Below are 19,711 nucleotides of genomic sequence, written 5' to 3' on the forward strand. Positions count from 1 at the left end.
AATTCTGACTGTATGAAATTATCGATATTGACGTGACAGTATCCCCCCTCACATTAAATAATATTTAAACCACTTACTACCCCAAGCGCCACAGATTAAGCTTAAACGACTGGAAAATTGAATATCCATAGAAAAAAAAATGAAAGCTCCACAGCTTCATTGGTTTGATCAATAGATGGCGTATTACAACTCATCATTATATTGCTATCCTTTTCTTGCAATGTGTTTCGACAAGTTTCAATTTATCATGACCTATATAGCCTTCTAACTTTCTGAGCTAAAATCTATATGAATGGTCGTGTAGTCAGATACACGGGTATCAACACCAACGACCATTACTCAAATCTCACTTGCTTCAGTGCTGGTGGTGTTCATTGGAGTTTAGTATTTAAACAATCGTATCGCCGATCTAGTTCTAGCGATGCATAACTTCAATGCAAAATCATACAACAGTACAGAGGAAATGAGAAAGCTCTCCTCCAAACGATGAAGCTCAACTGGTTGGGGTATCCCATCAACAGAGAGCGCCACCAGCTTTTTTGCTATTTTTAGAATGCATGAGTCGTTTGCCGTCTGCTAAACGAAGTCTTTCTATATTCCGTTTAGGTAGAGAACTTGAGTCGTTTAGAAGCCGTTTAGTGGTCGTTTAGTGGATTTGTGGTACTTGGGACATCTCCTCTCTTCGCCCCCCCCCCTGCCTCCTAGAACTCTTACAATGAAGTCTGTGAGAGAAGGGGAGAGAGGGAGGAGCATCAGCTTTTTGCTCGCTCTCAAAAAATAAGTCCGAAATTGTTTGCTTTTGGGTACCAGCATGGGTACTGGGATAGGGTCCCATCTCAGGTCAATAGTTCCATAGTTCATAGATCCATTCTTCGCGTTTTGGTTGTTTTGGGTTGCATGAATTTTTCGAGTTTCCATTACAAGTTTTCGAACTAAAATAAAAGTTGAGTTTCTCTCTTGTTTTCTTTTATCAGCACACAATTTGCTTGATTTTGGGCATTTATTATAACGCCAGGACTCCACAGAGCATAACACGGAGCGCAACATAACAACTGACAGCTGCCAAACGCTTGAGAAAACGCTTGGGAAAGGAGGTTAAGCGTTTCATTAACTATCGGTCATCGCAGTAGGTTGGTAGCTTTTCAACGAAAAATGAGCGGCCTACTAAGGATATTCAAAACATGGTACCGGCAATAAAGCGTTTTATGAAGCGTTTAGCAGCTGTCAGTTGTTATGTTGCGCTCCGTGTTATGCTCTGTGGAGTCCTGGCGTAAAATTAATAGCTAATAATTGGTTTACTGCCTCTCACTTTACAGTGTACCACCGTCGCCGTGCGTATTATGACAGCTCGCGGATAAATAAAAGAAAAGCACAACACCCAACACCGCGAAGAAGAGGCAAGAGCAGCAGCCTGTCATTTTGGTCGATTTGATTCATCATCGCCTTTTGGGTAGAGGAAAAAGTTGAAATTCCCGGAGCACATCACAACATTTTCGGGCCGCGAAATTAGGCACCCTTGCCGTGTAGTGTGTCGCCAAGATTGAGCCAAGCGTTGTGCGAGTGCGAGAAAATCGGAAGCGTGTGCGTGTGAAAGTAATTCTGTGCGAAACGGTAATTTACACTTTGCATCATTTCCGCATACAAAGGGAGCAGCGAAACGTCAATTTTGTGGAAACAAAAGAGGGCGAGAAAGTAACCAACACTGAAGCAGAAAAGCAAAAAAAAAAACACAAATCCTTCCCTCAACATATCCCGCGCAGTGGGTCCTAGCCGAAGAAAGTGATCCGTGTGCGTGTGTGTGTCTGTGCGTATCGAAGGCGAAAGTGGACCCCGTGAAGGAGACCAAACACTAAACGAGTTTGCTTTCTCCTCCCACTTCCCTCCTACAGTGTCTCGCTCGGTGCAGTGATAAGCGGGCGACGCGAGAGCTGAACAATCCCCACACCCGAACCTCCATTCGGGGTCTGTGCTTATTGGCCGTGGACGTCGTGGCACTGCAGGGAAGAAAAGGAACAGCGAACAACAGCGACAGCGATCCGCGGACCAGCAACATCCGCCACGCTACAAACATGAGTCTGTTCGGAACGACGTCCACACTCAACGCCGATATAGGTTGGTATGAGAGTTGCTCGCGAAGGACAACAACTTCGGCCCATGTGACACGGTGGCTTGGTTGCAAATGTTTAGCACCTTGCAGCCCCTTCGTTGCAATACAGAAGAGAAAACATTATCTCTGCATCCCGCTGGGTGTACATGGCTGCCCCGCATTACGCACCAATATCGCAACGCATTCCTGCAATTGGGGTTTATTAATTAAATTAGGATGTGCAGGCAAAGGCGCGCGCGCTGCTGCCATTGCCCCGATTGCTGTGGCAAAACGACGGAAGAAATGGTTCCCGGGGTGGCAGCAGTGAATGGGGAAACCTGTACCACATCCAATCTCCCCGAGGAGGTCAGCCGCGCTTTAGGTACAGCGTGACGTGACACCCTTGATAACACGGGGCCCCTCCCGAACGGGCAGAAGCATACTTTGTTAATGACGCAGGAAAATCAATACGAAGTAGCAATATGAGAGGGAATGAACTTAAAATCATGGAATCCATCGCCTGCCTAGAACCGTAACAATATGCTCCTCTGTCTTATTACTTCGGGGTACACACAACTCCAGCGCAACTGGACAAAGCTCTGGCAAAGTTCAATTTACGCCCTTGTTCCCGTTTTCCGGTGCGCTCTTTGTACTGCAGCCTCAGAATTAACCAGACTGTTTGCTGTTTATTTACATCATCTTTCGCGCTTCCACGTAGCAGAAGAAGAGCTTAAAGATAAAGATTATGGTTTGAGAAGAGGTCAGAAAACGCACACTGCAAAGTGCGATGACTAATGTGGCCCGCCTGCCCCATCAGCCCCGTTTGCGTAGACGCTTATCTCGTCTACTCGTCCGTTTTCGCTTCGGGAAACCTTACAACTTCTAATCGAACGGTTTCGTTTCACCGTGCGTTTTTGTGTGGGACTTTGTACGACATTTTCAGAAGCTACAATCACCATTGAAGGACTTTTGGTGTCAGTTTGAGCTCATTATTGAGCCAAATTTCAATTATGCTAGAAACTTAAATTTTGAAGATTTGTTTTGTTTTGGGAAACGCTTGCTCACATCGAACAAGCTATTATTGCACAACACACGCGGCTGTGATTAGGCTGTGATGAATCATTTGTACGGATTCGATGCGGAATTGCCGCCCGGTCGAATGATTCGCCCCGTTTGCGTGCTGTTTCGGGTGCTGATCGTGGTGATAAATGATACGGACTGGGCGCAAAAAAAAAAAACAAGTTCTAGAGGTTGAAATATGACCGAGCAATGGGTTTTTTTATGCAACATCAACCGCAGATGTACAATTCTCGGTTACATTTACAACAACAAGACGATTGTACGCAATAAAACAAGTTTTTGGTGAGATTTTATGGATGTGCAATTGAAATTGATGAAACGATTAAATGCCATGAAATAATTGTATATTAAACATGCACCATTTTTACTTATTTGTTTTACATTTCGTTTGCTTTATGTTGTAGAGAAAACAACAAGCGAAAACAATACGACGGAAAATTGGGGCCTCATACTGGACATCTGCGACCGGGTAAACAATGGATCGGCCACACCGAAGGATTGCTTAAAATGCATCATCAAACGATTGAATTCGCCCAACCCGCACGTGGTTATGAAAGCAATAACGGTAGGATCAGGAGGCGATTTAGCGTTTACAAACATTATTTATCGCTTATTTATCACAACATTTCAGCTGCTCGATGCATGCGTTAACAACTGTGGCAAACAGTTCCACCTGGAAGTGGCCTCGCGGGAGTTTGAAACGGAGTTTAAGAAGCTGTTGCAGAAAAGCCAACCCAAAGTGACCACGGTAAACAGAATGAATGCAGCATTGTGAACGCCTTTTAATGTATTGCCCGCGTCTTTCTAATCTGCAGAAGCTAAAACTTACCCTGAAACGTTGGGCCGAGGATGTGTTCAAGTCGGATCCGCAGCTCGACCTGATACCGTCGCTGTACAGGAAGCTGCGTGACGAGGGGCACGACTTTAACGACCCGTCCGCCACACCAAAGCGCGAAACGACGCTCAGCAAAGACCCGAACGTCGTGTCTAGTCAGCAGGAGGAGGACGACATTGCGAAAGCGATCGAACTGTCGCTGAAGGAAGTCAAAAACACGCAATCTCCGAAGATGATGTCATCGTCCGGAACGGTATGCAGTGAGGGAAACCGTTGTTAGGGTTAGGGTTTGATGCAATAGTAATAATGTGTTGGTGTTTTTTTTTCCACAGAGTGCTTCATCTTTATATCCTTCCGCTTTGTTATCTACTGCACCAGCGGCAGAACCGAGGAAGGTAAGTCATAGCATATTGAAGGGTTTTTAGGTTTAACAAACCAAACAAATATTGTAAGATTTTCCAGGAGTCCTAATAGCTGTGGGACATTTTATTGACTCTTTCTTACGTGAAATGAACTTAATATAATGGAAATTGAAATTGAGCCTCCTATGATATTCCTATTGGATTTGTCCAATGAGAGTGCTGTAGAGCTCTTATTGGACAAATCCAAAAGGAATATCCTAGGAGGCTGTCATATAGTCCAATTTCCACCATATGAAGTCCACTTCCCATAAAAAAGAGTCAAGGAAGTGTCCCACAACTATGAGAACCCCTTGAAAACCCTGTAACATGTTTTTTTCATTTCCATTTCATGCAGGTTCGAGCGCTGTACGATTTTGAGGCAGCCGAAGACAATGAGCTAACGTTCCAGGCCGGCGAAATCATCATGGTGCTGGACGATTCCGATCCGAACTGGTGGAAGGGTCAGAACCAGCGCGGGGAGGGTCTTTTCCCATCCAACTTTGTCACCGCCGACCTGTCCGTCGAGCCGGAATCGCTGGCGGCGTCCGGCAAGGGCGCGAAAAAGAGTGTCCAGTTTTCGGACGAGCAAAAGCAGGACGGCGCCAAGGACGGGCAGCAGAAGCATCTGCTGCAGCCGGCGACGGTGGAAATCAACGAGGAAAAGATTGACCGGCTGCTGCATCTGATACACGAGGCCGATCCGGAGGATCCGTCCCAGGACACGGAGGAGATGCTGCAGCTCGAGCAGCTGGTCAACCAGATGGGCCCGATGATCGATGCCGAGCTGGAGCGGGTCGATCGCAAGCACGCCCAGCTGACGCAGTCGAGCAGCGATCTGGTGGACGCGATCAATCTCTACCACAACCTGATGCGCGAACCGGACCGTTCGGCGATGATGTCGATGGGTGGACCGGTGCCGGCCGGTGGTGCGTACGGTACGCCCGGCGGCTACCCGGGCAGCTCGATGAACCCGATGTACGGTATGCCGGCAATGTACCAGAGCCTGCCGGGTGTGGGAATGTACCCGATGGGACCTTCGCAGCCGCCGTCAATGCCGGGTTACGGTATGACCCATCTACGGCACGACATGACGCAGATGAACGTTGGCACGATGCCACAGTTTCCTACGCCAGCGCAACAGCCACCACCGCAGCAAGCTGGCATGCATCATCTTTCTCACCAACATCATCAGCCTCACCCCATGCAGACCGTGGCGCAGAACGGTCCCACCACCAATGGAATGCTTTCGCAGGGCGCACCACCAACCACGTCGTTGGCTGGAGTTGGCAACCAGCAGCAGCAGCAGCAGTCCACGACGTCGGTCGCTCCACAGACGATGCCAAATATGCCGATGCCTCAGCAGCAGCAGCTCGGGGGAATGCCGCAAGGATTTGCCAATCCTACGTCACCTCCGCCTGTGGGAATGTCCGGCGGTCCGCCATCGCACCATCAAATGCAACCGGCACCACCCAATCCGAATCAACAGACGCTTCCGCAGATGCGACCGGGCGGAGGACAGCCTCCCGTCAGCTATCCGAGTTACGTTCCCCAGCAGCAGCAGCAGCAGCAGCCAGTGTCCCAACAGATGCCGCAAACCGCCGTCCCGCAGGGAATGCAGGGCGCTGGTGGACCACCACCACCATCAGCCCAACCGAACGCGAACCATCATCCCAACCAGCAGCAGATGAGCATGCCACAGGCCCACTATCCTCCCACATCTGGCGCACCAACTCACCATCATCCGCAGCAGCAGCAGCAACAACCGCAGCAGCAACAGTTCATGCCCCAGATGGGACCACCGCAGATGGCCAACTTCCCCCCGATGGGCGCCCCAATGAACATGTTCCCGCCCGGTGGGCCCGGTGGAATCGGAGGACCACTGTCCATCAACACGAACCACCAGGGACCGCAGAACATTCCCATCTACCAGCAGCAGCGGTAAGCTTCGGACGGTCGGAAAACGGGGTAGCGGGGACAGACCCAAGGGAAGGCATCCGTCCCGATCGCCCAACAAAAAACGACACATTTTGACCAATGCCACTTTTTTCGGTTCGATAATCGGTATGGGTACAAGGGAGGTGTTTTTGATGTTCGCCTAGCGGTTTTAGTCGGTATTCTTTTTAACTGAAACTTTCCCTGTAAAAGCCATAAACTGAACGTGGGACGAGGAGCAGAATTGGTTTGTTGTTTTGTTTACCGCTCGATTTACTCTGCTGGCGGCAGTGTCTGTGTGTATTCGAATTGTGTAGAGTTTTGGTTTTAAATTACGGTTTGGCTTAGAGGCTCTTGGCCTTTCGCAGGGCCAAAAAGGCTACAATGCCACAGCAATGATATTCCTTTTGAGATAACAATAACAAGTCCCCTAGGCACACTCTCCCTCCTCATCCTCCTCCTTCGTTCACCAAGGGCACGGGCATTAGGCAGGGGACGTGAAGCGCGGATTGGGCAACGCTGTTTGCCGGCAATAATAGAAGTAATGCTGCATATATTACGTTTTTGAAACAGTATAGCGATACAACAACAACAAAAAAGGCTTCTGGCAGTGTGATTAGGCGGAAGGAAGGAAGGGAGAAATTGATAGCGGAACCTGTGTTGAATTATTAGTAGCAAAACGCACGTGCGTGTGTGTGTGAGGGCTTATTTTTTGAACATTCGCAGAATCTACAAACCGATTAGAGGGGGGAGTCCGTTAGCGTTTAAAGCAAAAAAAGCAAGGAGGGAAGAATATATAGTAGGATATGTATTTATATACGATATCATGAGGCGGCCGGCCGTTCGGTATGGTGGGGAGGCGTATTTGTTATCTACCCGCGTGGCTGTCGCAAAGGAAAACCGGAAGAGTCGCCTGGAAGGTTGTTTTGTGGGTGGGTGGGCCCACCGTAAAGGGGTGAACATTTATAGATGGAGGCGAAGAATTGATGCAAAACCGATGATAGACGATGCTGTATAATAGTTGAGCTACGTACATACTACACACAACCTACACATTGAAAAATAAATATACTAAATTAATAACAAACTGGTTTGTTTTTTTCTGTCAAACAATTTCTTTCAAAAGTTTCCAAAATTGGGGACCAAAAATTCAAATCCTTAACACTAAAAAAAAATAACCGCCAACCGTCGCACCAGAATCGCCTGTAACTTCAAGGGTTTACGAGCCGGCGCGCGGTGAAGCTGTCAAAGTTTATTTATGTTGTTGTTTTGAAAGCCTTTCTTTTGCATCGCCTACTGCTCCAATCCGGCACACATTACACGATGTTTGCAAGGTGTACATCGGCATTATTGCGGAGATATTGCTCCGCAAGCAATTCTTCAAAGCTGGTAAGATTTAGTTCACGCCGTATAAAACAATGTAACAACAAACCACGTGTTCATTGTAGGCCGAAGCGATTGCATCCTCCGTGGAAGGTGCGGACAAGGAAAGCATCAGTGCGCTGCTGGTCGCCGTGCCGGAACTCTCCAAATACGCCCCCGAACAGTGGCACCGCACAGCGAAACTGCTCAGCACGGAAGGGCTCGAGCTGGAAAAGACACTCTCCATCATCGGCGGCCACCCGGCCATACTGGTGCGGCCGGTGGAAAAGATCGCGGAAAGCTTACACTGCTGGCGGTCGTGCCAGTTCGGGGACGCCAACATGAAGGTGCTGGTGTCGGCCCATCCCTACCTGCTCGATTACACCAACCACGGGCAGCTGGCGCAACGGGTCGCCTTTCTGCACTCACACTTTGAGACGCGCAAAAACGTGTACCGGCTGTTTCTGGCCGCCCCGAACCTGCTGGTGGACGAGCAGCACGTGACGGAGGCAAAGATCGCCTACCTGCTGCAGGCGATGCGCCACGAGGTACTGGAGGTGGTGAAATCCAGCGCCTTTGCGCACGATCTGGACCATTTGCGCTGCCGGCACACGTTCCTGGAGCGGCTGGGACTGTTTAAGCCGCGGTCGCTCAAGGCGGAGAAAAGCACACCGACGGGCAATCCTCCGCTGCACCAGATTACGGACACGAGCGACAAGCGGTTCGCGGTGAAGGTGGCGTACGTTACGCTGGAAGAGTACGAAGTGTTTCAGGAGCTGTTCCGGCGCGAGATGGAGCAGGACGAGCAGGACGAAACGGACGATGAGCTGGACCGGGAGGAGGTGGAAAGTGAACCAAAGCGAAGTGCGTACCATAAGAAGGGCAGGTAGGATGGGAAGGTGACTTTCGTTTTTTTATTTAAATGTTGTTCAATAGCGTTGCACCAGTTACGCAGCAATAAATACACATGGACGTCGCGCCAGTAGTCAAAGAGCTCGTAAAATTAAGCAAACCCGATCATCGTCGTCAGAGTATGACTCTCATTTATTCGCTCGGTTTAAAGTGAACAGTTTTCACTCGGCATATATCATATATAATCGTGGCTAAAGTTTACAGTACAGTAGGTCATAGAGAACAATCGATAATTGTCAATTATCCAATTAGAGAAAGCGATTGGCGCGCGCGCACGTGTCTATGTGTGTGTATATATATGTATGTATGTATAGAGATATACGTGTAAAACTGCATAGCGCGGAACAAGAGACGGTGCAAGAGACGGATAAATAGACTTGTACTCGATCGAAACACGCAACCACACATACACGCGGTCACACAAACACACACACACGTCCACTCTCTCCTCCAACCCCCCCCCCCTCCCCCGCCGTTCACAGCTCGTTTGCCTTAATCTTAGCATCGAATGCGCGTACCATCTTCGCGAAGTCTTCGTAGCCCGCAATTTGGATCGCTTCATCACAGTCCAGCCACTTCATGTCCTGGTGCTCGTCGGACAGCTTCGCCTCCTGGGCGGGATTGCGCAGCTCCGCCAGCCAGTAAACGACCACCTTGTCGTGCCCCTTCACTTTGTACTCGAGCGTGCACGATTGCTTCCGGTGAATGTTTAGGTCACTTTCGGCGTATCTAAAAGCAAAGCGAAACAAAGCAAAAACATCAGCATTGTTATCCGCACCAAACAACCGCGGGAGGGGGGAAGAATGTGTGACCTTGCGACAAGATGCGCTGTTTCGTTGTTTCCCCTTTCTCCTACTTACCCGGCTTCCTCGGTCGTTTCCCGCAGGGCCGTCGCATAATCGTCCTCCCCCGGATCGACGTGACCTTTCGGTGGCGACCAGTGATGCTGGCCGTACGATGCCTGCAGCATCAGATACTCGATACGTTCGCGCAGTCGGCGAAATATGAGAAAGCCGGCCGCCCGTTTTGCCATTTTGCTGTCCTTGTGTTCAATGGTTAGTCCTTTTTGGGGCACGGAATCACACGCGAAATCAAGTTGGCGGAGCGCAGGAGCGACGGGCGGTGCGACTCTCTACTGCGGATGAAGATAAACTGTGCGACTCACCGATGCAGGCACTGATTTTCAGGGATTAAGGCTGCGGCGTGTGTGTGTAAGTGTGTGTGTGAGTGTTTGGTACGGTGCACTTTCGCGGAACGGGGAACGACGTCGCGGGACGTGAACTTTGTCCGATGCAACGCGGCGTGTTTGAAATGAAATCACGAGAAACAGTGCAGCGCACAAAGCAAAACAAAAAGCATCTGACTGTCAGCACAGGGTGGCACTGGTAACCGTTGACCGTTGACGAACCGGTTCAAAATGATGCAAAGATAGAAAACAAATGCCATTTCATGTTTAAAAATTCAGAAAAAATGGTTTTCATGCAACAATTTATTTCTGGAATTTTACACAAAATAATTCTTAAAAACTGTGTAAAATATCTAAAACCCGATTACCGGTTCGCGGGCCGCGTCACATCTCACCGTGCAAGCTGTCAAAACATCAAGCTTGTGTACACACGCACACACTGTTCGCCGCATTCGGTTTGTAAGCTGAGCGAAGGTTTGCCGGAAAATTTACAGAAAAAGGCAGATTTTAATCGCCCCACCATGGCTGGCCAGTTCCCGGGAGGATACCAGAGCCCCAGCGGGCACCGGGGCAACTACAACAGTCCCATCATCCAACAGCACCTAAATCAAATGAACGTGCCAAACCAAATGGGCATGATGGGTGAGTAGAGGAGTCATCCGGCCGCGTACCGTTGCGTTCCGGGATGCATTTTAACCTTCCAAAACTCCAATTCCACTACAGGATTCAATCAAAACAACATGATGAACAGCCCACAGATGCAGGGTGTACCGGGGCAGGGCAACCAGGACATGGGGCTCAATCCGGGCATGATGCAGCAAAACCAACAGCAGCAGCAACCCGGCCAAGGAATGCAACCTAACCCTCAGCAGGTTGCGACAAACCAGCATCAACCCGGTGCGAATCAAATGGTCGGACAGAATCCAACGCACCAAGCCGCCCAACCATCCCCCCAGATGGGCATGCAGCAACAACAACAACAGCAGCAGCAACAGCAACAACAACAACAACAGCAGCAGCAGCAACAACAAAGCAGCAATGTCGGACCCGGCAACCCGATGAACAACCCCCAGTCACAGAACCAATCCGTCCCGCCGAATCAGCCCGGCGCAGGGACGGCGGTACAGCAGCAGCAGAAGGCCGAATTTAACCTGCTCTCGCTGTGCCGCATCGGGCAGGAAACGGTACAGGACATTGTGAGCCGCTTCCAGGAGGTGTTCGGCATACTGCGCTCCATTCAGCCCCCGAACGGGACGAACCAGGGCCAGCTGTCCAGCAACGACAAGAAGGCGAAGGTGCAGGAACAGTTCCGCACGATCCGGTTGCTGTTCAAGCGGCTGCGGCTGCTGTACGACAAGTGCAACGACAACTGCCAGCAGGGCATGGAGTACACGCACGTGGAGAGCTTGATACCGCTGAAGGGCGAGCTGGAGCGGACCGAGCCGGTGCACACGGAGGAGTACAAGAAGGCGCTGCAGGAAAACCGCGAGCTGGTCGCGATGGTGCAGCTGAAGAACAAGCAGCTGCGCGAAATTATCGACAAGATACGGCTGACCATATGGGAGATTAACACGATGCTCAGTATGAGACGGTGCTAGTCGGATGGATCGGTGTGCAGGAGGGCGACATCTGTGTAGGGTATTATTGATAGTGTAATAATAATTTTCCACTTAAATTAACGCTCCGAAAACAAACGCTCGTGTTTGAATGCGTTTACTCAAAATGTAGGGCCGACGACTGCAGCAGCCCGCGGGCAGAAATGATATTTATAAATGGATATTTTTAGAAAGCATTTCGTTCTCCCATTAATGTAAGCATATATTCCTACCTTTCACACACTGCACACCAGCATATGTACCCGTTTTCATAAAACTGCACAGTGGGCGACGACGTCGCTCGGGTGGTCCCACAATGCAAATGCACCCTTGCGTCCGTCAGCTGAGCATCGGTGGGGGACGCGCGACGCCTAACGTCAAACAGCAGAAAGGAACATCGGGCTGTGGTGCAGGTGGAGAAGGAAGGGGAAGGGAGGATGAAAATAATAACAAACGCGAACAAAAGAAATTTCACTCACACTGCCCTTCGTTCGTTCGTTTCGTACTCGCGCTCGTCGCTAGCTGCGTGCGTGTGGCTTCTTTGTCAGAAAAGCGCTTTGGGCCGCGCTGCAATTTCGAGAATGCAACAAATGTCCACCAAGAAGCAGTTGTTGAGGCGATTTTGTGTTTATTATTGCGTGCTTTAATCGAGCAAACTGGTGTGCCCTGTGTGTGTGCGTGTGTATATGCGCTACCGTTGCCAACAGTGACGACGTAGTTGGCCGTGCGTGTGTGCCCAAGATTGGACTGAAGGTAGTGCCACCATCATCATCATCACCACCACTACGGAAACCTTCCTGTGGGGTAGGGTGTAGGGTGAAGGGTCTTCAGAGGGTGATACAATCGCCCCCTGGCTCTGGTACGGAAAAGAAAAACCATCTCCTTCCGTGGCGTCTTGTGTGTCTCGCTGCGAAAGAGCTGCTGCATAAGTAGGCCAATGTTATCTCCCACCACCGGGGGCACTGCTTACAAGCGATAACATAACGGAGGAAAAATGCTGGACGCATATGTTGGGTACGATCTGAGCATTGCCACCGAACCGGACGACATCCCGAAAACGAACGACACGGTGTGGATACTGGGCAAGCAATACAATGCCACCGATGGTAAGGTTCCGATGTTCCGTGTGTGTGTGGCAATGGTGATTCAGACCTTCCATTCTCCCCTTCCCCCCTCCCTCCGTAGATCTCGAAGCAATAAGACAGGATGTGCAGTCCCGGTTGTGGTGCACCTATCGCCGCGGGTTCGTCCCGATCGGCAACACGCAGCTCACGACGGACAAGGGCTGGGGCTGCATGTTGCGCTGCGGGCAGATGGTGCTGGCTCAGGCCCTGCTACAGCTGCACCTGGGCCGGGACTGGGTGTGGGAGGCGGAAACGCGCGACGACATCTATCTGAACATCGTCAATCGGTTCGAGGACAGCAAGCAGGCCCCGTTCTCGCTGCACCAGATCGCGCTGATGGGTGACTCATCGGAGGAGAAGCGGATTGGCGAGTGGTTCGGGCCGAACACGGTCGCGCAGGTGTTGAAGTAAGCGCCCAGGAAGGACTAATCTCGCATTCATGAAGGTATAAATTATTAAATTCTCCCTCTTTTTTTAGGAAATTGGTAAAATTCGATGACTGGTGCCGGCTGGTCATTCATGTAGCTTTGGACAATACGGTGGCAACGGACGAAATAGGTAAGTTTTTTGAAAAATATTGAATTGCATTATATTTCTAACCCTTTCCCCTGTTAATTGCCAGTGGAACTGTGCGTGGATAAGAAAGAACCGGAAGCATGGAAGCCGCTACTGCTCATCATCCCCCTCCGGCTGGGGCTGAGCGAGGTGAACCCGATCTACATCGAGGGGCTGAAGAAATGTTTCCAGCTGCCGGGCAGTTGCGGCATGATCGGCGGCCGCCCCAACCAGGCCCTCTACTTCATCGGGTACGTGGGCGGGGAAGCCCTCTACCTGGATCCGCACACGGTTCAGCGGGTGGGCACGGTCGGCAGCAAGCAGGACCCGGCCGAACAGGAGCTGGACGAAACGTTCCACCAGCGGTACGCTAGCCGGATCAGCTTCACCTCGATGGATCCGTCGCTGGCGGTGTGCTTTCTGTGCGTCAGCCGGCAGCAGTTCGACCAGCTGGTGGCACGGTTTAACGACAGCGTGAACGGCGGCACGAGCCAGGCGCTGTTCGAGGTTACCAAGACGCGCCAGGCACCGTGGACACCGACCACGGCTTCGTCCGCCTCGTCGCGGAAAAACAGTGGACCAACCGAGGCCTTCAATGTGATATCGGCGACGGAGATTCCGAACGAAGGTAAAAGGGGACGCTTCGTGGCTGTTGTCGTTTCACAGTTATTAATGTGTGTGTTTTTGCTTTTGCAGAATTTGAAGAGGTAGAACCGCGCACGTTGGATGATTCGGATGAGGAGTTTGAAATTATAGCCTAGCGGCCTCCGGACTGCACACCACAGCACGATCTGTACGGTTGAGGAAATCTAACACAAAAACTGCTTCTGTATCAGCTTTTTCCCCCACCCTGGTATCCTCGAACACAGTAGGCTCTGATCTGAAGGAAATGGAGGAATTCTGCTGAAGCGCTTCGCCTGTACGCCTTGTCATCGTGCATTCTCTCCAGCGTGTCACTCGAAACGATTTTTTCTATGCAGCGATGTGCTAAAGTGCTCCCAAAAAGCAGCGTTTAAAAAGATTAGAATAAGAAGAAGTGCAAATCGAATCGAACTGTGGCCACAACAAGGTGAGGTTTTGTCGTTAGTTACGCTTTCTTTTTTAATTTCAATTCGCGTTCTCTCTATGTGGTAAAAGAAAAGGATTTTAGCATGGTTGCCAAAAAACAAAACCAGCAATAATGAAAGCACTGCAACGAAAGGAACGTTCTTTCGAAAGGGAATTTAAAGGCAAAAACACTGAATAAATCGCGTTACCGCTGTTTGGTTCCGCCGCGCCGGCTTCGTATGTCGTCTGTATTGTTGTGTGGGAAAAATATAGTTTACGTTAAATTACAATCTAAACAAATGCCCCGATCCCTTCCCCTTCGCCGGATCATGCGGCCACTACGCTCGGGAATGCGTTCTGCTTGGAGATGACGAGCTTGTTGTGCTGGTAGCTGATGTATCCCTTGATGCGCCCCTCGTAGATCAAGTTAGCCACGATACAGTGCGTCTCGTCCATCGACACGTCCTCGGCACCGGAAAACTGGAGCGCCGTCTGGAACGCGTTCATATCGATCTGATGCGTCTGCAGTATCTGGTGCACCTTCTTGAACAGATTCCGGTATGTGAGGATCTTCATCTTCTCCACGATCAGGTACACGCCCGCGTTGATGAAAAACATCTCATGGCGCCGGATCGCTTCGTCGAACCGGCGCACGTTGCCCTCCTTCACGGCCGAGGCGAGATCGTGAAACTGCAGCACATTGTACCGCTCCAGCACCTCCTTGCGCGGCATGTACCCGAGCAGCATCTTGACCGGCGTCAGGTAGATCAGTATCAGCCGCTTGTTTTTCGTGAACCGCCGCGGGCAGTTGTCGAACGCGAAGCTCAGGTACTCTTCCGCATTCTTAAAGTCCGAATCGTACATCGCCTTCCGGCCGGCAAAGTACTTGTACGTGATGCGCTGCGCAAGGGTGAAGCTGTCCTTAAAGTTGGAGCTGTCGATCGCGCGGATCAGCGGTTTGCACAGGTGCAGCTTGTTGATGCGAAAGTACACCTTCAGCAGCTGGTTGACCAGGTTCAGCATGCCGAGCCGTTTGGTGTCCTCGTCCGAGGAGCGCGTATCGCCGGCACAGACGCGAAAGCAGGACATCAAGCTTTCCGCCGCCTTTTCCAGAATTTCGCCACACTTGGAGCTCTTCGTTTGCTGCTCACACTTGGCCGCCAGCAGACGCAGATCGATCGAGACGACGTACATGATGGGCAGGATCCAGTTTTCTTCCTTCATCTGCTGCAGCAGCTTCACCACCGCCTGTATGCAGCCGGTTTGAAAGCGGTAAGCTTCCGCGTAGTTGGGCGGATCGGAACGCATCAGATGGTACACCACCTTGAGATGGGCGGACACGATTTCGTCCAGCGGCGAGGGCAACTGTCGGCTGACGGCGGCGTCCGGGTTTTCCTTGTACAGGTTGGGATCGTTGACGTGAAAATCCTGAAGCGAGAGGAACCGCGCTACCGCCTGCCCTTCGTACGCGTTCCAAACGCGCATGATCTTGTTTAAATAGTCGTGCAGATACATTTTTGTGGTGTTTGTGAGTGTTGGATGGATTGTGGAGATGCTTCTTCCACTGATTGCACTGAATGTTTTACGAATCACGGAGGAAAATGAACCGCAGCGCGCTGTGTTTGTAAAAATGCGGCACAAGCAAACATAAACAATCCGTTTGACAGCTCAATCGTTGGGTGTTTATGTAAGTTGGGTAGGTACAAAATGAACAAACGTGTATTCTTATGTTATTATTATCTAAACTTGCAATCTTTTCAGATGAATTTGATAGAATTATTTTCTAACAACTTAATTAGTTAAAACCTAGCGTGGAATTGGGTTTTTACCGATATTTTTAACCCACCTTGCAAAAAACGTGCCATTTGACAGCTACCGTCGCAAAAAGAAGCGCGCACGAAAAAAGGTAAACAAACGATGCTGTCAAAAGTGGCATCGCTGCGGAGAAAAGCAAACGCTTGTTGTGCAAACAGATTCGGCTGATTTTTTTTTTGCTATTCGCAACTCTTTCTTAAATTCATAATTATGCAGCTCAATGCAGTGGCAAGACTGTTCTACAGTCCGCGGCTGTTACTTTCCACAAGGTAGGTTGCCATTTTCGCGTTCCTGCTCTGTTTTTCCCACCGCTTCAATTGGCTAGGTTATGTACACACCGTACGCCCTGGGAGGTAGCTTTGATTTTAATACAAACACGCGACTGTGCTTTCAGACAACCGGGGTCACTGTCCTCCGTGCCATCCTGTGGGCTGCACGCAACGGCCACCCTGAACGATGCCGGCACTGCCACCAAATCGGTCCCGGAAAAACCAAAACGCCCGATGAACACTTACATAAGGTTCGCGCAAAGCATCCGGTCCTCGCTGGCCAGCGCCAACCCACAGGCTTCCCCCACGGACATTTCCAAGCTAGCCGCCGTCAAGTGGCAGTCGCTCGACCAAGCCACCAAAGCGAAGCTGGAGGAAGAGTACAAGCGCGAGCAGGCGGTGTGGTTGCAGAAGAACGCCAAATATCTCAGCCAGCTGACCGATGCGCAGAAGGCGGAAATAAAGCTCGAGCGGCAGCAGCGCAACGAGGGCAAGGTGAAGCGCGAACAGAAGCGCATGCTGAAGGAGCTCGGCCGCCCCAAGCGCCCGATGAATGCGTACCTGCGGTTCTGCGCCCAAAACAAACCGGCGCCCGGCCTGTCGAAGGAGGACAACAAGATGCAGATGAAAAACCTGGGCATGCAGTGGAAACGGCTACCGGAGGGGGAGCGGGAGCGCTACACTAAAGAGGCGGAAGCGGAAATGAAGCGCTACCAGGAGGAGATGAAGGTGTGGGAAGATAAAATGCTTGCCGCGGAAAATGTGATCGCGGTGCGGAAGAAGAACGTACTTCTGCCACCGTCGCCGGCGTCCGTAAAGGCGAAGAAGGGTGGCATTCCGGTGGTGGACAGTGCACCGGTAGCAAAGCCGAAGAAACCAACCAGTGCTGCCCGTCCATAGGAACTCGGGTGTCCCGCTTTGTCTGGGGAAAGCAACGCGCAAAGCGTCCACCCAGCACGCACCGTTGTAGACGGTGAACCAAAGCGAAACGTTACAGCGCCAGACCAAAATCACCTCCAGGCGGGTAGGGACACGAGTGAAGGATTGAAGCCGCTACCGGTGGCATCCAGCACAGCATCCACACGGGAACCACAGCAGCAGCAGGAGAAGCAGCAGCAAGAAGAGCACCAGCAGAAGGGTATAGTGAACAAGTTGAAATCGATCTTTAAATTCTGACACTGGTTGCGCTGCATGGAGGACAGGGCATTGCTGTTGGCCGTCTCATACTGGCTGCTCGTGTATCCATGTTAACTCCATGCCCCCCATGCTTGCCCGCTGCCCTTGTTGTGAGCATTTGTATTTTGTTGTGTGATTTTTTCTTCTACATTTTCGTTTTGAATTGCCATTTAATAACAGATCATTGCATTTGAATGGGAAAAGGAACAAGCATTATAACGACATAAAGTAGACGCCATAAAGCTAACTATTAGTAGTAACTGAAGGAAGTGGCCGTGTGTGTGTGTGTCTTATTCATATGCTTGAAAGAACATTCCATTGGTTTTTAATAATATTCGTCATCGAAATTGTGCTCATACCGGGAGGAGTGTATTGCAATTAACGCCATTTAGCATGTTTCATGCAGCAAACCCCCAAGAAGATTGCGAAGAGAACTAACCAATGACCATTTTAATGTATTGTGTGTTGGAATGGACTGTAGGTACGCAAGCAAATGGCTGTCTTTTATTACATATGCTCCCTCTTTTCTTTACATGTACCCATGCGACACAGCTTTCGCACTGTTCGTCACTGGTTTGCTAATGCCAGACTGGGAGCAATTTTTTGACGAATTAAAATGGTAAATAAAACACAAAATTTATAGTTTAGCGATAGCGACACGCATGCACCACACAATGGCAGAGTTTACATTATTAGTTGCACAAACTGAAAGATGACAGACAATTACTTCCCTTTCCCAACAAGCCTGGTCGCCGCTTACGAAAGTGGTCCATATAGACAAAACAAAAAGAAAGAATACAACTAAACAAAACAACAGATCCGCATCGGGCCACACTCCCTACGAGACCGTTTCGAGCTGATCGTACCCGAGCACGTACCGCAGCTCGATGCCCAACCACAGCCGGCTCCACAGCAGGTGCGTGAGCACGAAGAAGAACATAAAGAAGGCAACGTCCTTCATCACCTTGTTGACCGTGTTCATCAGCTTCATCACCGTTTGGGACGTTTTCATCGGTATGCCGCCGAGCATGAAGACGATACCGAGCAGCTGCTGCCCGCCGGCCGGCTCGACCGACCCAATCATTAGCAGCTCAATCAACTCCCAGGCCAGCAGCGGCAGGAACACGTTGCCCCCGATGTACGCCTCATTGCCGGTGGCAAACAGCAGGTAGGCCACGATCGACGCGACAACGAGATGAACTTTGGTACGCAGCGCTCGCGCAAACCGACTGTTGCTGGGCGATGAGGCGGAAGGCTGCTGCTGGCTTCCGGCGGCTCGACGCTGCGTGCTGGCTGCCCCATCGAACAGTCTCCCGTTGGCCGGTTGTGCTTGGTTGAGTGTGTTGAGCAGATGAAAGATGTCACCGTTGGGGACGGAGCTGCCCGCTCCACCGCCACCTCCAGTTAGGGCGTTCAGAAAGGAGTCATCGTTCAGGCCGGAGTTTGCCAGCAGCGCCTCGACTTGAGGGCTGATGTACTCCAGGCGTTCGTCCTGCGGGTCGGGATACACGCCGTACGAAGATTCCGAGGTGGTTTCTGCGGAGAAGGATGAACATTAAAACTTTACTCCACGTCACCCAGCCCCTTAGTCACTTCTTACCATCATCGACGGGCAACGTTGAGTCGCTGCTGAACGGATCCCCGCTGGTAATGCTTTCTTCGGGAATTTTGGGCTCTGGTTTCGGTGGTGGAGGCGCTATCTCTTGGCCCACTATTTTCGACAGTCGGTTGCTGGAGTTTTCCAATATCTTCCTTCGTCGCGCTTCCCTCCGTGCGGCCAGAATGTCTTCCTGCGTTTTGGGCTGCTGCTGCTGCTGCTGCTCCACCGATTCTGATGAAGCTGTTTCGTCATCCATTTCGTATTGTGGTTGTGATTATTGGACAGCGGCTTTGTTTAAGCGAATGCACATTGCTCTCCCGCGGGCGGAATGTGCTCGTTTTTCTTCCACTTCCACAAGTACCGGAGAGGAAAAAGAATGTATTTTGATTGCTTCGTTTTGTTGCCGTCTTCTGCATCCACGAGTTTTGACGTTGTGTGACAGTTGGGAAAAGGCTTTTCGTACGGCCGTCACCAGAGTGACCAGAAACACCGATTTATCTGTATTCCTACCGATTTTTTTTTATATGCCTACCGATTCACAGATGACCGCCCTAAAACTACCGATTTTCCATTTATCCTACCGAAAATCACAGATATTTGATTTTACAGTCATTTAAGCTTAATCTGTGGCGCTTGGGATGCTATTTCAAGGATTGCTAACCTCATTTGTTACTTATCGCGCTGATACACGTTTGTTTGCCTGGCACTTTTTATTTTTATCCGTTAAAATTTAATG

At 50.5% G+C, this 19,711-nt stretch overlaps 9 protein-coding genes across 11 annotated transcripts in view; 5 read left to right on the top strand and 4 right to left on the bottom strand.

Moving 5' to 3' along the window:
• Nucleotides 1–19,711, bottom strand: part of LOC120956959 (proton-coupled amino acid transporter-like protein CG1139) — a 72,691-nt gene that overhangs the window by 18,166 nt on the left and 34,814 nt on the right. The gene's annotated exons all lie outside the window — the stretch shown is intronic.
• On the top strand, nucleotides 1,379–7,421 carry LOC120955682 (signal transducing adapter molecule 2). Of its 2 annotated transcripts, XM_040376762.2 has the most exons (7): nucleotides 1,379–1,804; nucleotides 1,890–2,112; nucleotides 3,571–3,731; nucleotides 3,798–3,914; nucleotides 3,982–4,254; nucleotides 4,334–4,396; nucleotides 4,758–7,421. In XM_040376762.2, the coding sequence occupies exons 2-7, from the start codon at nucleotides 2,070–2,072 to the stop codon at nucleotides 6,342–6,344; spliced, it is 2,244 nt and encodes a 747-aa protein (XP_040232696.2). In that variant the 5' UTR covers nucleotides 1,379–1,804; nucleotides 1,890–2,069; the 3' UTR covers nucleotides 6,345–7,421. The 2 variants fall into 2 exon arrangements, with proteins under 2 accessions (XP_040232696.2, XP_049464123.1); XM_049608166.1 differs by having other exon boundaries at nucleotides 1,379–2,112.
• Nucleotides 7,580–8,708, top strand: LOC120955683 (uncharacterized). Its single transcript, XM_040376765.2, has 2 exons — nucleotides 7,580–7,723; nucleotides 7,783–8,708. Exons 1-2 carry the CDS (start codon nucleotides 7,658–7,660, stop codon nucleotides 8,584–8,586), a joined length of 870 nt encoding a protein of 289 aa, XP_040232699.2. The 5' UTR covers nucleotides 7,580–7,657; the 3' UTR covers nucleotides 8,587–8,708.
• Nucleotides 8,717–9,971, bottom strand: LOC120955684 (bis(5'-nucleosyl)-tetraphosphatase [asymmetrical]). Its single transcript, XM_040376766.2, has 2 exons — nucleotides 9,469–9,971; nucleotides 8,717–9,337 (listed from the first exon to the last, which is right to left on the bottom strand). The coding sequence occupies exons 1-2, from the start codon at nucleotides 9,639–9,641 to the stop codon at nucleotides 9,085–9,087; spliced, it is 426 nt and encodes a 141-aa protein (XP_040232700.2). The 5' UTR covers nucleotides 9,642–9,971; the 3' UTR covers nucleotides 8,717–9,084.
• LOC120955085 (mediator of RNA polymerase II transcription subunit 30) lies at nucleotides 10,170–11,586 on the top strand. Its single transcript, XM_040375598.2, has 2 exons — nucleotides 10,170–10,436; nucleotides 10,518–11,586. The coding sequence occupies exons 1-2, from the start codon at nucleotides 10,316–10,318 to the stop codon at nucleotides 11,390–11,392; spliced, it is 996 nt and encodes a 331-aa protein (XP_040231532.2). The 5' UTR covers nucleotides 10,170–10,315; the 3' UTR covers nucleotides 11,393–11,586.
• LOC120955087 (cysteine protease ATG4B) lies at nucleotides 11,803–14,355 on the top strand. Its single transcript, XM_040375600.2, has 5 exons — nucleotides 11,803–12,495; nucleotides 12,575–12,920; nucleotides 12,992–13,071; nucleotides 13,136–13,696; nucleotides 13,765–14,355. The coding sequence occupies exons 1-5, from the start codon at nucleotides 12,384–12,386 to the stop codon at nucleotides 13,827–13,829; spliced, it is 1,164 nt and encodes a 387-aa protein (XP_040231534.2). The 5' UTR covers nucleotides 11,803–12,383; the 3' UTR covers nucleotides 13,830–14,355.
• Nucleotides 14,330–15,790, bottom strand: LOC120955086 (PCI domain-containing protein 2 homolog). The gene has a single exon (XM_040375599.2). The coding sequence runs from the start codon at nucleotides 15,628–15,630 to the stop codon at nucleotides 14,443–14,445; it is 1,188 nt and encodes a 395-aa protein (XP_040231533.1). The 5' UTR covers nucleotides 15,631–15,790; the 3' UTR covers nucleotides 14,330–14,442.
• LOC120955089 (transcription factor A, mitochondrial) lies at nucleotides 16,030–18,133 on the top strand. 2 transcript variants are annotated; one of them, XR_005751767.2, is made up of 3 exons: nucleotides 16,030–16,199; nucleotides 16,325–17,337; nucleotides 17,928–18,133. XR_005751767.2 is itself a non-coding variant. In XM_040375602.2 (2 exons), exons 1-2 carry the CDS (start codon nucleotides 16,141–16,143, stop codon nucleotides 17,097–17,099), a joined length of 834 nt encoding a protein of 277 aa, XP_040231536.1. In that variant the 5' UTR covers nucleotides 16,030–16,140; the 3' UTR covers nucleotides 17,100–17,644. The 2 variants fall into 2 exon arrangements, 1 of the variants encoding a protein (XP_040231536.1); XM_040375602.2 differs by lacking the exon at nucleotides 17,928–18,133 and having other exon boundaries at nucleotides 16,325–17,644.
• Nucleotides 17,858–19,404, bottom strand: LOC120955088 (uncharacterized). The gene is made up of 2 exons (XM_040375601.2): nucleotides 18,976–19,404; nucleotides 17,858–18,911 (listed from the first exon to the last, which is right to left on the bottom strand). Exons 1-2 carry the CDS (start codon nucleotides 19,229–19,231, stop codon nucleotides 18,214–18,216), a joined length of 954 nt encoding a protein of 317 aa, XP_040231535.2. The 5' UTR covers nucleotides 19,232–19,404; the 3' UTR covers nucleotides 17,858–18,213.

This window comes from Anopheles coluzzii, chromosome 3 (genome assembly GCF_943734685.1).
Source record: "Anopheles coluzzii chromosome 3, AcolN3, whole genome shotgun sequence".
Lineage (NCBI taxonomy): Eukaryota > Metazoa > Arthropoda > Insecta > Diptera > Culicidae > Anopheles > Anopheles coluzzii.

Excerpts from the sequence above, each read along its gene's own strand:
- LOC120955682 (XM_049608166.1), top strand. The coding sequence starts at position 2,070 with ATGAGTCTGTTCGGAACGACGTCCACACTCAACGCCGATATAG. Across the intron at positions 3,732-3,797 it reads TGGTTATGAAAGCAATAACG|CTGCTCGATGCATGCGTTAA; the intron begins GTAGGATCAGGA and ends ACAACATTTCAG. Across the intron at positions 4,255-4,333 it reads TGATGTCATCGTCCGGAACG|AGTGCTTCATCTTTATATCC; the intron begins GTATGCAGTGAG and ends TTTTTTCCACAG.
- LOC120955684 (XM_040376766.2), bottom strand. The coding sequence starts at position 9,641 with ATGGCAAAACGGGCGGCCGGCTTTCTCATATTTCGCCGACTGCGCGAA. Across the intron at positions 9,338-9,468 it reads GAAACGACCGAGGAAGCCGG|ATACGCCGAAAGTGACCTAA; the intron begins GTAAGTAGGAGA and ends CTTTGCTTTTAG.
- LOC120955086 (XM_040375599.2), bottom strand. The coding sequence starts at position 15,630 with ATGTATCTGCACGACTATTTAAACAAGATCATGCGCGTTTGGAACGCG.
- LOC120955087 (XM_040375600.2), top strand. The coding sequence starts at position 12,384 with ATGCTGGACGCATATGTTGGGTACGATCTGAGCATTGCCACCGAACCG. Across the intron at positions 12,496-12,574 it reads GCAATACAATGCCACCGATG|ATCTCGAAGCAATAAGACAG; the intron begins GTAAGGTTCCGA and ends CTCCCTCCGTAG. Across the intron at positions 12,921-12,991 it reads ACGGTCGCGCAGGTGTTGAA|GAAATTGGTAAAATTCGATG; the intron begins GTAAGCGCCCAG and ends CTCTTTTTTTAG.
- LOC120955089 (XM_040375602.2), top strand. The coding sequence starts at position 16,141 with ATGCAGCTCAATGCAGTGGCAAGACTGTTCTACAGTCCGCGGCTGTTA. Across the intron at positions 16,200-16,324 it reads CGGCTGTTACTTTCCACAAG|ACAACCGGGGTCACTGTCCT; the intron begins GTAGGTTGCCAT and ends CTGTGCTTTCAG.
- LOC120955683 (XM_040376765.2), top strand. The coding sequence starts at position 7,658 with ATGTTTGCAAGGTGTACATCGGCATTATTGCGGAGATATTGCTCCGCA. Across the intron at positions 7,724-7,782 it reads CAAGCAATTCTTCAAAGCTG|GCCGAAGCGATTGCATCCTC; the intron begins GTAAGATTTAGT and ends TGTTCATTGTAG.
- LOC120955085 (XM_040375598.2), top strand. The coding sequence starts at position 10,316 with ATGGCTGGCCAGTTCCCGGGAGGATACCAGAGCCCCAGCGGGCACCGG. Across the intron at positions 10,437-10,517 it reads AAACCAAATGGGCATGATGG|GATTCAATCAAAACAACATG; the intron begins GTGAGTAGAGGA and ends ATTCCACTACAG.
- LOC120955088 (XM_040375601.2), bottom strand. The coding sequence starts at position 19,231 with ATGGATGACGAAACAGCTTCATCAGAATCGGTGGAGCAGCAGCAGCAG. Across the intron at positions 18,912-18,975 it reads AACGTTGCCCGTCGATGATG|AAACCACCTCGGAATCTTCG; the intron begins GTAAGAAGTGAC and ends CCTTCTCCGCAG.